Here is a 15,482-nt window from a genome sequence, read left to right on the forward strand (position 1 = left end):
AAAATCTTTTTTTTTTTTTTAAGATTTATTTATTTATTTGAGAGAGGGAGAGAGATAATGAGCAAGGGGGGGTAGAGGGAGAGGGAGAGAGAATCCTCAAGCAGACTCCCCGCTCAGTGCATGGTTTGACTGGGGGCTCAATCCCAGGATCCTGAGGTCATGACCTGAGCTGAAATCAAGTCGGATCCTCAACTGACTGAGCCACGCAGGTGCCCCTTGAGAATATTTTAATATGCAAATTAAACCCTTTTGTAAATGATATTGATATGGTTTAGTCTCAGTTCTGTCATATTATTTTCTTTGACAATTGCCATGTGTATTATGCTCTACTTACTCTTTTTTTGCCCCCCTCACTATTTGGTATGCATTCTTTGCTATTTTAAAATGTTTTCTCTTATGGTTTTAGAATAGGGTTTCTGATTTTGGGGAATATATATATTTTGCTTTATGGCCAAGTTTTATATTTTTATATTTTATTTTATATTCATATTTTATATTTTTTATATTATATTTTATATTTTATATTTTTATATTACCCTTAGTTCCTTCCTTGTTTCCTAACCTTTCAACATTTGGCTGTGAATTTTATAGGGTCTCCTTTGACTTCCATTTACTGCCTGTTTAATAGTCAATGATATGATTCTGTTTTTTCTTTTCTCTCTCCCTTCTCCTTCAACTACTTTTAGCTGCTGCTGTTTTACTTTACCAGAAAGTATAATGTGTACATACTATTCTTCTGCCAATTAAATATATAAATGCTCTCCGTCGGTCGCTTTGTTGGTTTTTCTCTGTGTTCTCTTGGATGGGGGGAATCTTACTCTCCAGGAAAGACATATACTGGTCTCTGAATTTTTGCACCCAGTTCCTTTCTGTGTGTTTATAGCTGCACAGAAAAATCCTTGGCTGATATTTTCTCGCATTGAGTTTCTTGTAAATGGTGCACCATTGCTCCCTGGATCTGTGTAATGTTCTTTGGAAGTCTGATACCAACCTACATTTGTGATCTCTATAAGTAATTTGATCTTGATGCCTTTAAAATCCAATAGTTTAACTAAGATATGTTTTGGAGTTGATTATTCCAGAACAGTTTTTCGGGGTACATGGACGTTACTTCTGATATACAATTTAATTTTTTTTCTTATTTTTGAATTCTCTTCCAGGAATACAGCTGTCCCCCGGTTTTAATTTTATAGTTGACATCTCTGTATAAACACCACAGAAGTGGTACAGCATAATGACTTGACTAACATAAATTGCGAAATGATGACCACAATAAAGTTAACATTCATCACCTCATGGATAAAAAAAGAAAAAAAAAAGTTGTTTTCCTTGTAATGAGAACTCTTAGGACGTACTCTGTTAATAACTTTCAAATGGGCCAAGCAGCATTATCCATCACGATGTAGTTACGTTGAATATTACATCTGAGATTATAGTTCTATTTATTTATTTATTTATTTTTAAAGATTTTTATTTATTTACTTGATAGAGAGATCACAAGTAGGCAGAGCAGCAGGCAGAGAGGGAGGGAAGCAGGCTCCCCGCTGAGCAGAGAGCCTGATGCGGGGCTCGATCCCAGGACCCCGAGACCATGACCTGAGCCGATGGCAGAGGCCCAACCACTGAGCCACCCAGGTGCCCTGAGGTTATAGTTTTAATACTAATTCTGCTTCCCCGGTGCTTCTGTGTTGAGGACTCCGGTTATAGGCGTTTTGGTCCTCGTTTCCTTTCATTTCAACCACTTCTCTTTGAACACTTTGCTTCTTTCTTTAACTTATTTTCAATTTCTTGATTATTTTCTTGCCATTCTTTAGTGTCCTTTTACCTATTTTTATTTGACTGTATTCTCCTATGGGCGTTTTGTAATTATTCTCGGTCTTTCAGGGAGTTCTGTCTTATTTTCAACTTCTTCCCTGAATTTGATCAACTTTTGTTGCATTTCTTCCTAATGTTTGTCTAGTTTGTTCTTAGTTTTTGAATTTCTGATTGTAGTTGTCCCTATGAATGTGTATATGTACATCTGGATGTGTGCACATGCCCACATAATGCTTTGGTCAGTTTGGTTGTTTGACCGATGGTGTTACAATTCCTCCTCCTTCCTGGTTTTATGCGTGTGTGTGTGTGTGTGTGTGTGTGTATTTTCATCAGCTGAAAATGTTAGGATTCATTTTTTTTTCATCAAAACAAATGTGATTCCATTTTTGTTTTCATTTTCTTTTAATGGTAGCTTCGTATGCTGCCAATCGGATGGTATTCTGTTGCTGGGAATTTTGGCACAGGGTTCCCAGTTCAGGAATGTTCTCTTCTATCTGTAGAGTGAAGTGCAGTTTTCAATAGGTCACGGTGTCTGGGGGAGGGACTGGCTGTCTTTTATTTCTGTAGGATCTTTAATTTGCCCTTTTTACTTCCTTCTATCCCTCCACTGCCAGGCCTCCAAAGGGCATTACTCTTTCTTTATTTGTTTGACTTTCCCCAGAAGCAAGGCTTCTTCAAGGCTGCCACCTCCTGTCCCATTCTCTTTCAAACCTCTTCCCTGTTAAGTACCCGACCTGTGTTCAGTTTTAGTTCTTGGTGTTGGACTTTCTCTTTGTAGAGGTTTTAAGCCGGGACTTCACTTAAGTCCTTGGCAACGGCGGAGGGAGCTCTGCTGGAATTTAATGTCTTTTCCTTCTTCTACTTAAGAAGTAATTAGAAGTTCAGTTCACGGCATTCCCTCTCCCAGTATTGCTGAAGGCTTGTTGGTGTTTGCATTTTGTTGAAGATGCGAGTGGAGATTTAGAGTCATGAAGCTGCCATCATCCTCCAGACTGGGAAGCTCCTGGAATCACTTTTGAAATACCAAGTGCCAAGTAACATTTACTTTCTTTCCTAGGGGCACGGGAAACTTTGAGTGTGGCAAGGGCATCATCAAGGTTACCCAGATTCTGTTACAAGACAGATGAGTCTCCCTGAGATGCTTCTGTGTTAACTCTTCTTTCTTCTTTTAAGAAAGCAACACATTAAAAGGGAAAGATTGAAAAACATATATATAGATATAGATATAGATATACTGCGTCCTTTCTTCCCCTTTCATGTTAATTAAAAACAAAATAAAACAAAAAAAATCCTGCTATTCAGGGCTGTCCATTCTCGGAAAAATAATTCTCTGGACCTCTCTTAATCTACCTGGGGGGGTCCCACCTGTGACTAAATAATCACATGAAATTGGTAGCTGGGGATCAGGAATGTTTTGCTGCAAGATTAGTGAGAAAACTGCAGCGAGCAGCTGCAAAGTCGGGTCCGGCAGGCGGGTTTGCACCAAAACGCTCAGGTGGGCCGGCCGTGAAGGGTCCGAGTCGGTCCCCAAGACCCCGGACCTAAGAGGTGACAGCCTAGGCGGGGCGGCGCGCGGCAGCCGTGACCGCCAGGGTCCCGGGTGCGTGTGCACGTGTGTGTGCGCACGTGTGCGCGCGCTCCGCCCGGTCCCGGGCAGCCACCTGTCACTCAGGGGCAGCGGCGGGGAGGACGCAGAGGGGGCGGGGCGGCGGCCGGGCCCGCGGAGGCCCTCCCGGCGGAACCCCCGCGTGCCGCAGCCATGGAGACGCGGTAATCCCCTCCTCCGGCCCGCGCCCCGGCCCCCGCAGCCGCCGCCGATTGGTCGCCCTTTGCTCCCTGACCCGCCCGCCGCCTCCGAGGCCGCCGCTTCCTGCTCGGGCGCCGCGCCGCGCTCCCGGCCCGGGGCGGAGCTCGGGCGCCGGGCGCGCGCCGCCTTCGCCGCCGCCGAGCAGCAGCCCGCGCCGGAGGAGGAGCCGCCGCCGCGCCCTTCCCCTTCCTCCGCTCCTCCCCCGGCCCGCTCCCCGCCCGCGCCGGCCCCAGGCAGCACTCGCGAGCAGCGGCGGCCGCGGCCGGCGGCCGAGAGGGGAGAATGCGGCGGCGCTCGCGGATGCTGCTCTGCTTCGCCTTCCTGTGGGTGCTGGGCATCGCCTACTACATGTACTCGGGGGGCGGCTCCGCGCTGGCCGCGGGCGCGGGCGGCGGCGCCGGCAGGAAGGTGAGTGGGGCGCCCTGCCCGGGCCCGGCCCCCCTCCCCCGCCCCGACTCCTCTTTCCCCTCTTTCCCCGCCGGCCCCTCCCGCGCCGACGCGCCCCCTGCCCGGCCGCAGACCCCCTGCTCCGACGTGGCCCGCCCGACGCCGAGGGGCGCTCCTGCCCCTCCTGCTCGCCTCTGCCCGGACCTAGGCTCGGGCCCCCGCTCCCCTCCCCGGGCCTCCCAACCGATTCCCCGGGGCCAGGGGTGCCCCCGGCCCCTCTGCGCTCGCCCGCCTCGGGAGAGGGCGACCCGGCGCAGCCGCGCAGGGGCTGGGGACCGCGGACCCGTCTCTCGTCGCCCCCCGTCTCCCTCCGCAGACGTCCCCCTCTGTCTGCTCCACGTAATTGAAGTTGAGTCCTGTCCGGCCGCCGGGAGCCCCGTCCCCTGCGGTGGGAAGTTTCGCCGTGGGGGTGTTGGGACACACAAAAGCGGGTGGGGAGGAGAGGAGGGAGAGGCGGCTGCCTTTGCAAAGTGTCAGGTACGGGAGAGAGGAGTCCAAGTTTCTTCTCAGCCCTTTGATACAAGCCGCCGCAGTCCTCACCCTTTTCCCCCTTGTCACCCCGCGGCGGGGAGTGGTGGTCTGGGGCAGCTCGGGGTCTCTGCCCCTTTCTCTCCGTGCGCTGCCTCGGGGGGCGCGGTGGGGGGGGGGTATGCAGCCCGCCCCGTGCCGGACTGAACGGACTCCCAGGGCGGGTGTGAGCGGAGGGCCAGCGCGCCTCTGCGCGGGGAGCGAGGCGGGTCGCGGACATCCCCGACCCCCCAGTCCCGAGCATCTTCCCTTCTCGGTCCCGGTGTTCCGGCCGGGCCAGCTCGGCCCCCGCCGCCCGGCCGTGGCCCCCTGCGCGTGCCTTCCCCTGCCCCGCTGCCCGGTTACGCGGGGATGGTCCCTGTTCCGTGCCTGTGCTTGGAGCAGGCTCCCAAGGGCCGAGTGTTTAGGCCGTGGGGACCGTGCAAGCCACCTGGACCGCCCGGGAGGAAATCGAGCGGCCAGAGACGCCCCAGCGGCGGGGTTCTGCGGCCGGGCGCCAGCTGGGAGCCGAGGGCTTTGGCTGTGCACATGCCGCCCGCGGGGTTGTGGTGTTTGGTGGGGAATCGGCTTTGAAAGCCGCGTTATCTTTTCCGAAATCCTGTAACCCTCATTACTGTGACGTTTAGTGGCACGGCAAACCCAGGAAAATTCTGAGTTAATGGAGGTGGACCCCGGGTTGGGCTGGGACTGGGGAATGGTATTCTGGAACAGGGCCGACGGGATTGACTGTATGCACAGACGTCTTAGCCTGAAAGTCAGACCCGTGAAGTCAAGGCTCCTTCAGGGGTTTCCCCCCTGGTTTGTTTGTTTCTCTCATTCATTCATTCATTCATTCATTCTCACCTTAAGGTATTAGATGGAGGTAGGTATCTTGTTTGAGTCTTGGGTTTGCTTTATCTGGCGGGGGCAGAAATGGAAAGTGTTTCCATGTGCTGAATTGGCCTAGCTTAGTTCTGAGCCAGCAGTGTGCTCTTAGCCCATTTTTTTCGTTCCCTTTTTAATGCAGGGAACTGCTGTCTGTGTACCTGAAGTCTCTTGTTTGTTCTTGAAGGGTAACGAGCAGAGCATCCAGTAGGAGCAGTGCAACCCTTTGAAAACTACGGTCATGTTAAACCGGAATTATTCTCAAAACTTTGCTTTGCAGAAGAATGGGCCTTGGCAGGTCCACATGGCCTGGTGTGCCGGTAGGACCTGGCAGAGCCTTCTGCCTTTCATGCAAAAGAAAAACAAACAAATAAGCCGCACTGGTGTTTCTCTTTCCTTGGTTTGGCACTTTCATGAATGCATGTGATTAGTCATAGCAACAGTGTGGCCTCAGCATCCAGAGAGGCTGATTTCTCCCTGGTGGGCTTCAGCTGCTGGGTTTTGAGGGGTCCTCTGTGTTGATCCCTGAAGTGGTATCCTTAATTTAAAAAAAAAAAAAAATCCAAGAACTCTTTGTGACCTAGTGGCAATGGGAAGGTACAGAGATCAGGTAGGAAAAAAAAAATGCGTGGGCAATGAACAATTATACATGGAGTGGTGATTTGGGATTCTATTCTTTCTGTCAACGAACCATAAAATTTAATCCTAGCCCTTAGAATGGTTTAGTGATTTGTCAGTTGAGAAAGAGGTGTGTAAATGCAATAGCTTTTGAAATCGCAGTAAAAGACTCATTAACTTAGTGTTGTGGACCCTGGTATAAAACTCGAAACCGTGAGACTGTTCTGGAGGGCCTGAGTAGAGGCCCACTGTCCTGAATTTCCGAATCCAGAGTATAAAACTGCGTCGTCTTCCTTCCTCCTGAATTGTTTTCATGGATTTCGAGACTCTAGAGTCTTCAAATTTAGTTCATCCTTATGATAAAAGGAAATATGTAGTTTTTTTTTGTTTTGTCTTGTTTTTTTTAGCTTGCAAAGTATGGACATGAAAAAAGATCACGTGGTATGCAAGTTAAGGCAGAATTTAAATACTAGCGATAGTTTTTTAAGTGGAATGGATGTTTCTTCTCTTGTTCCACGCTATGCTATAGTAAGTCAAGGCTCTCCTTCCATATTGAGCCAATTTCTCTGTGCCCCGGCGTTTTTCACGGGGTACCAGGCTTCAGGATTAGGCTTTGGGGGATTGTCTGACGGGCACGGGCCTGGTGTTTCTGCTGCTTCAGCACCCCCTCCCGGCCTTGTCGCTGTGTGCCCTGCCTGTTAAATAACTCTTCTCGGGATGGTTATTCTTCACTTGGCAAAACCCAGAAAGCCACCCCACCTCAGGTTGCAGAGCTAATACAGGAAGACAGGAGCAGGTGCTCAAAGGCAGTCAGGCCATCGCCGCACCATCTGGGACGCAAGGCTGAGGTCTGGGGTGTGAGGTCAATCAGTTTCTGCGTAATAGTCGAAAATCAGTGCATTTGCATTTGTGTAGATCTCTCCACTCCTCCCATAGTTTGCTTTCCCCCCCCAATTGATGATTTGCACTCCAAGGATGCCTTTCCTTTAAGCATCTTAAATGCTCTAAAATTTTAATCATGTTAAGTCTCCCCCAGGCCTTGGCAAGTTGGCGGCGGATGGAGCCGTAGAAAAGAAGGGATTTCTGTTGCAGTGAACCTGCCTCTGGGTAGAGTGTGGCTGTTGAGGCTGGAAAGGGGAGGATTTCCCAGTATGTGAAGCACGATTGCTCCTGAAAGAGAGTGTGTCCAGTCCGAGACCCCTTCTTTTCTGTGCTGCTCCTACCCTCGGGAAGTGAGGGACAGCCGTAGCTGAAGGACAGGACCAAGGGCTGGGCAGCCCATTCCCTTTCCACCTCCCTTCCCTGATGACCGGGCACAGGGCTGCCCTTGCTCTGGGGGTGCGAGGGTGGAGGACTTTGGGGGTGATCTTGTAGGAGGCATTTGGGGGGAAGAGGGAATGATGAGAGCCCCCACTTGGCTGGAGCATGGGACACATATAGGGGGACAGTAGGGTTTGAAACTGGAGAAGGAGTTGGGGACTGGGCTGTAGAGAGAGGGCTTCGCACACCAAGCTGACCTGTTTGTTTTTAATCTGGTCCATCGTAGGGAAGCAGCAGTGTGTTTTGCGCTGGGTGGCGGACATTCACAGGAAGGACAGGAAGAAGAACAGCACCAATCCACTTATTGGTACTGAGTGACCTTAGCTCTCTACCCCCTTCTGCTTAGTGACCTTTACTAATTTACTGAACCTCTCTGACCCTCCGTTTCTCCTCTTTACAGTGGGGATCATCATTTTCACCTTGTGGCGGCGAGCTAAATGCCAGCAATAGGTGTTGGGGAACAGTAGACACCGAATAAATGGTTTAGAGGGTTGGGGGGATAAGGAAAAAGTAAAAGGCAGAAATACTCCTTGAAAATATATCGAACCAGGAATCTGCAGTGTCTTCTTGCTCTCCAGAAAATCGTTGACGTTTTTATTTTGTCTTTTATCCTTCATCCATTCCTCTGACATTGATTTGTTCAGTGTATCTGGGCTCGGACTGAAGAACCTTGAATGACATTAAGGGCTGCCTTTTGGGGGAGTGGTCCAGACATGCCAGCTCTCCGGAGCCCCGCTGCGGTGTCCCACCTATGGGCAGCCAGCAGGAAAGCTTGGGTGGAGGCCACACCTTTCTCCGTGGTTGTGTAAGCAGTGGGGGTGTCTCTGTGAACGTGGCCCGAGGTGGAGGTTTCCTGTGGCAAGGAAGCCGGCCTGCTCCACGCCCCCACCTCGGATCTGGGCTCCCCTACTCTGCCCTGTAGCCTTGCCTCTCCGGGCAGGAGGGGAGGTGGCCGTGACTGCTCTCCTGTGACTGCTGCAAGATGGGACGTGAAGCCGCCACGTGCTTGGATGGGTGTCAGTAGAGCTGGGAGTCTGTGGGTGGACCTCGTTCCCTAGAATCAGTCTGGAGTTTAAGGACGTTCCATTGGGGATGAGAGCCTGAAGCCGAGGTAGGGAGGGCATTCGTGGTGGGGAAACCACTATAGCCGGAGAATCTGACAAATGGCACTGTGATGGAGACTTTTCTCTAAGGAAAACAAAGTTTCCCTGTTCCCGAGTTATGTTGTGGCTGCCTCCGGGTGCTCAAACATAAGGGGACAGATTGTGACTGATAAACAGTGCCAGTGTGATAAGTGCATCCCTTCACCCCCCTGCAAGCATGCGGAAGAAGCTGTTGGACCCCGTACCGAGGAGCGTCAGCTTGCTCGGGCTGTCAGACCTTGAGGTAGGGTTGGGGAGACCCAGCTGGTATAGGGTGTGCGTGGGCTTCAGGCCCTCTGTCTCTCCACCACACCTCCTCATGCCTGGTGGGTTTCCTCTTCGGAACAGGGGAGGAGGTCATCGAGAGGTGGTCGATAGGTTTATGGCTATAGATACATGTAATATCTTGTTCCTGCCCTTCACGTTTTCCAGATCTCTGGAGGGCAGGAAGTAAGTTTGGGAAGAAGTCGATTTCGAAGCAGGCAGTGCTGGGCCGCCTACCTTCTAGCAAATCTGGGGCAGTGGGCTCGGTGGAAGGAGGAGGAGGAGGAGGTGGTGGTGGTGAGGGTGAGGCTGCCAGGGGCAGAGACCCAGGCACACGCAGGAGTTGACTTTGAGGTTGTGGCTGGGATCCTGGGAAAGACACAGGGTATTCCTTGGGGCGGTGGGGAATCTCTGAGGTCTCCTAGCTGGCCCAGCAGAATTCGTGGGATGAGAAAATAGCCAGACCTGGTCAAATCCACTCCCCATTTTTGTTCTTCTGCTTTTCTCCTTGTGAATCCTGTTCTGGAAGGTTCACTGAGACATACAAGCCGGGTGGATGTCCACATGGAAACACACCCATACAGGGATACCGCACAGATTAAAATAGGGGGATGCTTCCTTGCTGGTTGTTAATTAAGTACCCATCTCAAGACCCCAAGGGGCTTCCAGCCCCTGGCTGTCCAGGTCGCTTTCCCTTGGGCTCCCTTCTCCATGATCAGCAACCAAAGAATTGAAACCTGCCACCGCAGGGGCCTTTTGGAGCCTGGGTGTTGAGTATCACTCCTGTAAGTGTGCCACTTGGACCCAAGGAAGCGTTGGCCTGGGTTCACTTCTCTGACCCGAAAGGTCACTTTTCCTTTGAGGGAGTGTTCGATTCTCCTTCGCTACTGGGAGCCCTTGTTCCCCTCCTGTCGTCTTGGAGCCTTGCCTCCAACCTGCCTTATTGGTGAAGTTTTTGAAGGCGGATCTCCTGCCTGGCCCTTCCACGAGCAGACTCTCCAGGGTGGGTTTCAGGATAGGCTGGCCCTGGTGAGAAGCTCTCCTTCGAGAACTAGATTGAAAGTGTCGGAGGGGGCACCCCCGTGAACACTCATGCCCTCGTAGAACTTGGCCTCGTCTCTTAGCTGGGAGGAGGATTTGCGAGCCTTGGCCATGTGCTTGACCTAAAGGACTGACTCCAGGTGGTCTGGTTTACCTGTCCACGCGACAGCCTCCGCCACCTTTCTCCTTGCTGACATGTGCCCATTTCTGGGAAATAAAAAGCCAGACTCAAGCAGCAAACAAGGCCTTCCGTGGCGGAGCCCGTCCTCCTCGCCCTTGGCCCCCTGCCCTAGGCGGGTAGATCTCTGTTCCTGGCCTCACTCTTGCCCCTTGCTGCTTGGGGTGAGACATTCCGTCACGTCCGGTATTCTGGGCCCGGGAAACATGGCATTTTAGACACATCGGGTTTCTTCGCGTGCCGGAATGTGGAAGGCTGTGATTCACTGGGGCTGGGTTTGAAGAAACCAGAAACGGTCACAATTAATCTCCCTCCTGGGCCTACATGGAAACAGCTTTCCTGGGCTCTGGGAATGTTGTGTCGTGTGCCCTGTGTCCTCCAGGAGCTGGTTCTCGTGCAGCGGCAGCCGAGGGGCGGCTCTCTGGGGCCGGGGAGCGGGCCGGTCCCTGGGGCTCACTGAGCGCTCATGGGGGCTACCTGCCTTGGCAGACTGTGGCCTGTGCCTCTGCCCTCCCCCGTCTCCCAGGCGCCGAGTGCCGGCCACCTGGTCCTGCCGAGCTGGTGGTTTCTTGCCCACTGACCCTTCCGGAGGAGGCAGGGTCAGCGCGGCTAGGACAGAGTTGCTGGATTTCCAGAGCCCAGAACTGGCCACGTGGTTTGTCAGGGTCAAGGGGCCTTCTGGGGCGTTGTCAGCCCGGATGGGGGTTGCTCAATCTTGACCTGGTTGACATTTGGAGCCGGATCATCTTGGTTTTGGGGGTTGCCCTGTGCGTGGTGGTGTTTAGAGGCTTTTCTACCCCATAGGGGACTCCAGGAGGTCAGAGCCCCCCCCCCCCCGCCCCTCATTAAGAGCCACTGCTGTGTCTCTGTGAACTTTGATTTCTTTTCTTCTCCCTGCGACCTCTGCAGTCGGACTCTTTGTAGAACTGGACGGCCTCTCTGTGAGGTCTGGGGCGGACCCCCCACCGCAAGGGTTTTAATAGTTTAATGAATGTTTGTGCTGTTCGCACCCACTGTGCGCCAGGCCCGGTCCTAAAGCTGCCGTATCCATATGAACAGAGCGACTCCTCCTAATAGCCCTTTGTTTCCTCTCATTTTGCTGACGAAGCCTGAAGCACAGAGAGGGTAAGTCACTTTCCCAAGGTCGCGGAGCTGGTGGACGGCAGACCCAGAGTCGTCTGCTGGGAGCGCTCTCTGAGGGCCTGGAGGCGGGGGCTTTGTCCTCTGCGCAGGGCCCGGAGGTGTCTGCCCGCTCACGCGTGCTCTCGGGGCCGGGCTTCCCCTGCTCCCTTCCATGCATTTTGGCAGAGCCCTCATCCTGCCGCACCGCGTCAGAACATTCCTGGAAGGCATTTTGGAGCGCGCTCAGGAATGCTCTGATGGTAGCGTTGGTCCGTCTTGCTCTTCTCTTCCTTTTCACCTTTTGCGCCCTGCGAGGTTTTGTGTGTTCTTACCCTGCCCCGTGTCTGCCTGTCCGGAAGACGACATCCTCGGCCGCCCCTCTCGCAGGAGCAGAAATGACAACAGGCTCTGGTCCCTTTCATTCATTCTTTCAATGAGTATTTCTTCAACCCCTGCTGTGTGACAGGCACTATTGGGGTACTTGGGAATATGGCAGCAAATATAACAGAACCCCTGTGGTCATGGAACTTTCATTCCTGGGGGGTTTAGCTAGACCAAAACATGATGGGTAAGCAGGTGCTAAGTGCCTTGGGAAACACAGCAGTGTGGTGGGCTTAGGAATGGGGTGGGGGTCGTCATGTTACCATGGTGGTCCCCTGGCTCGATGGGGAAGTGAGGTTTGAACAGGTCTGAGCCCACATTGGAAGCAGGTGAATCCCTGGGGCTCCCTCCGCTTCCCACGCAGCCCCTGGTTTTAGCTGTGCCCTGTCTTTTGGTTGTAGGTCCTTTTGGTGGCTTTTGCCACATAAACGAGCTGGTTTTCTTTCCCGAAGATTGTAGCTTTTGGTTTGTCACAGGTGGAATTTCCTCTGTGATGGGGCAGTCTGGGGTCTTCTTGTCCCAGGGGTGTCGAGGGTGATGTGTGTGCTCCTCCTAGTGACAGTGGTATGCATACTCCCGCGTCCCCAGCCCCCACCCCGGACCTGCGACGGCCAGAGGTACCCGCAGGTTAATTTGCTTGTTGACTTGACTCGGTAGAATGTGCTTGTCGAGCAATCTCGGTGCTTGCTGTCCAAGCTGATCTCTGTGAAATGCTGAGATGGACTGGGTGAGCGTCCGCTGTCCGTTGTTGAGTACGCCGTTAACTGACATTGCACACTGGCGGAGTGCTTTCCACGCATGTCATCATTCAATGAGAAGCCCTCGCGGATCCCCGTGCACCTGCTCGGGGCGCAGGATTTCCGCTGTGATGTGATCTCCCTGAGTTGCTGTGGGGGTTGGGGCTTGTTGATTCCTGCAGGAAAACCAGCCTGTAGGGACCCAGACGTCAGAAGCCTGCCCGACACCCGGGCCCGGGAGAGGTCTTTCTCGGCAACGTGGGTGACGTTGAAGCCCCGCATCTTGGGAACTAGAGTGGACGTGTGACTTCACTGCCCACGCGCATCGGAGGGAGGTGGGATGGTGGGAAATTGCAGGCCCTCCTGGTTCTCAGGTGGGAGCATCCGGCTGCTCTTCAGAGACGATGTTGGCATGTATGAGGGGCTCTTAAGGTTCTCTGCGGGGTTCCGTTCGATGCCGCCAGCGTGTGACTCGATAGAGTGACTGGAACACTTGCATGGCAGCAAAGGAAAGGTCATTTTAAAGACCTACAGACTGAGGGGCAATTGTGGTTTCTCTGTCTCTGCTTCTTCTGAGGCCAGCGTGGGCAGTGGACTCTCTCGGTGGAGGGCCGCTGCTCCAGAAAGACGACACGCTTCGGTGGAAGGGTCCGTCCTAGCTGAGTCACCCGGGAGAGCAGGAGCAGCTGATGTAAATTAGAGGTCTGCATTTGGGAGATGCCCATAATCGAAGCGCTCTGTTATCAGGCGGAGGCGAGTCGCGGTGACTCTTGTCCAGGGGGTTGTCCAGGGCTGTCCTGGATGACGGGCAGCTTGGCCCAGCTGGGACGCCTTCAGTCTCATTGTCTTGGCGCTTTCTGCCTCAGGGGCTCTCCCGTTGACCTAGATTTTGAGCTTTTGCTCTGTGACCTTCACGAGGCTTACCCGCTTTTCCTCTCTTTTCACTGCCTCCTCTGCCCACTCGGGGCCCTTCCCTGCTCCCTTGTGCCAGTCAGCTCACCGGCTTGTATTTTTTTGCTGCTCATTTTTGATAATCACTGACTTTCCCCTTCATGTAGAATATACATCTTTTTATCAAATCTAAGATGCCATTATTCATAAAACCATTATTTTATGTACCACTAGACAAGGAAAAGGGACGCTGTTCATTGAACTGTGACACTATGGTTTCTTTATCAGTTAACATTTTTATTTGTCTACTTATTTAAAGAGCTGTTTTAGACTTAATTAGACATTGATTTTTCCATATATCACTCTTGTGCATAGATAAAAAGGAAAATGCACACGAAATATATTGGGTAAGGTGTTTCTAAAACTTTTCCAGTGTCTAGTTTTTGACTCAGAGATATTTGTGCCTGTTTTCCTCAAAGTCATCTGTGCCACCAAGACCTTTGGTGACATAGCATTTAAAAAAAAAAAATCAATGAAACTGCTAAAAGCTCTTGGTTCTGGGCTCTTAATGGAGCTTGTTAATTATGTAGAGTTAGCCAATTTTTGACTCATTTGGGAATTTTCCCTAATTCCCCAATTCGCCATCTGGTTCTACCCCCCTTGATTTGGTTTCTAAGGATTATGAGTGCTTCCGTGTTGTTTCTGGGGTGTTCTTCCAGGCCACTGATGCTCGTCATGTGGGCTTTGCTGCTAGTGTGTTGTGTATTTGGGCACATGCTGGTCATGACAGGTGCATCGTGGCCCTTGTCCGACCCTCAGCATCACACAGTGTCCTTCATTGTGAGATGCGTCCCAGTTTCACGTCAAACTGTGGAAAATAGCGCAAATTAGCATCGATGGGTTATGGTCTTCTTTTTCTCATGCGTGAGATTCCTCACCTTCAGGAGAATGTAGCCACAGGCCTCCTGTCCCTGGTAAACGGTAGCCCGCGTTGGGACGTGGCCAGCTCTTCACTCCTAATTCCCAGGATCCGTGTAAATAGATGTTTTCTTCTTTTTATTTCTTTTCTTTTCTTTTTATTTTTGAGAGATGAACGGTGAGGAGCAAACCCATTCAGAAACTCAGTGGAACATTCTCTGTCTGTTGAGTGCTGGGATCTGCAGAAGTGAGCGGGGTGCTCGGTTTTCCTTTACAGAGCTCAGAATCACTGACCAAACCAACTAGAGAAAGACCTAAAAAGAAAAAAAGAAAAGAAGGAAAGAAAATTAGGGGTAAGTTGAATGGGGACTGGAGAGTAGATGAAATGAAAAGCATCATCATTGATTTTATTAGTGACAACAATGGTCTTGGGGTTGTTTTTTGAAAATCCTTATCTTTTATAGACCTAATCTAAATTATTTATGGACACAATGATACCATGCTTGGAAGGAAAATTATGGAAGCATAAGAGAGGGCAGATGTGTTATTGAATATGACTGATGGATACATGGGGTTCCTCCTCCTATTTTATTTTTGTGTCCTTTTAAAAGTTTCTACTCGGTGGGGAGGCTTCCCCTCTCCTCTCCCCCACCTGCCTCTCTGCCTACTTGTGATCTCTGTCTGTCAAATAAATAAATAAAATCTTAAAAAAAAATTTCATTAACTTTTTAAAAAAAGTTGTTTGTAGATGTTTTAGCTAAAACTAGCAAACCGGGTGAAAACTAATATTTTTGAAAAAGCGGCTTGAAGGCTGAGTGATAAAGTCGGTGCAAGGTTTCTGCTCCCTGTTTCCGTTCTCCCAGGCGATGCTGCCGCACAGCCAAGTGTCTTCCAGTCTGGTCCAGTTCGGACACGGTCTACCTGGAGACGGCGTCAGGTGCCACAGGTCAAAGGCTCCAACCTACGAGATTGTTCTCTGCTTCTGATGCCAGGCGCAAGCCCAGGTTGTTCCCTGTGCTTCTGACTAACGGGCTTGACATCGGAGGTCCCCACCACCCTTTTCTTGGGTTCAGTTAGTTTGCTAGAGCAGCTCACAGATTTCCAGAAACCTGTTTACTGACTAGCTGACTGGTTGATTACAGAGAATATCAAAGGGTCTGAAGGAACAGCCGTACGAAGAGAGGCACAGGGCAAAGTCCCAAACAGAGAAGCTTCTGTCCTCATGGGGTTTGGGGCCTGGCACGGTGGCATGCGGAAACCTTCTGGTTCTCCAACCTAGAAGCTCTCCGAGCCCCCTCCTCTGGGGTTCTTATTACAGAGGCGTGATTGATCAAATCATTGGCCACTGGTAGTTTATTCAGTCTTTGGCTCCCCACCGGTCCCCAGAAATCAGGGGTGGGACTGAAAGT

General features: G+C 51.5%; 1 protein-coding gene across 1 annotated transcript in view; it reads left to right on the forward strand.

Moving 5' to 3' along the window:
- Window positions 1–3,803: 3,803 nt before the first annotated feature.
- GALNT2 (polypeptide N-acetylgalactosaminyltransferase 2) overlaps window positions 3,804–15,482 on the forward strand; it is a 184,054-nt gene continuing 172,375 nt past the window's right edge. The window contains exon 1 of the mRNA XM_080822337.1: window positions 3,804–4,030. Within this exon, the coding sequence (XP_080678463.1) occupies window positions 3,905–4,030 (126 nt within the window). The 5' untranslated portion in view covers window positions 3,804–3,904. The remainder of the gene's footprint in view (window positions 4,031–15,482) is intronic.

This window comes from Martes martes (genome assembly GCF_963455335.1).
Source record: "Martes martes genome assembly, chromosome: 14".
NCBI lineage: Eukaryota > Metazoa > Chordata > Mammalia > Carnivora > Mustelidae > Martes > Martes martes.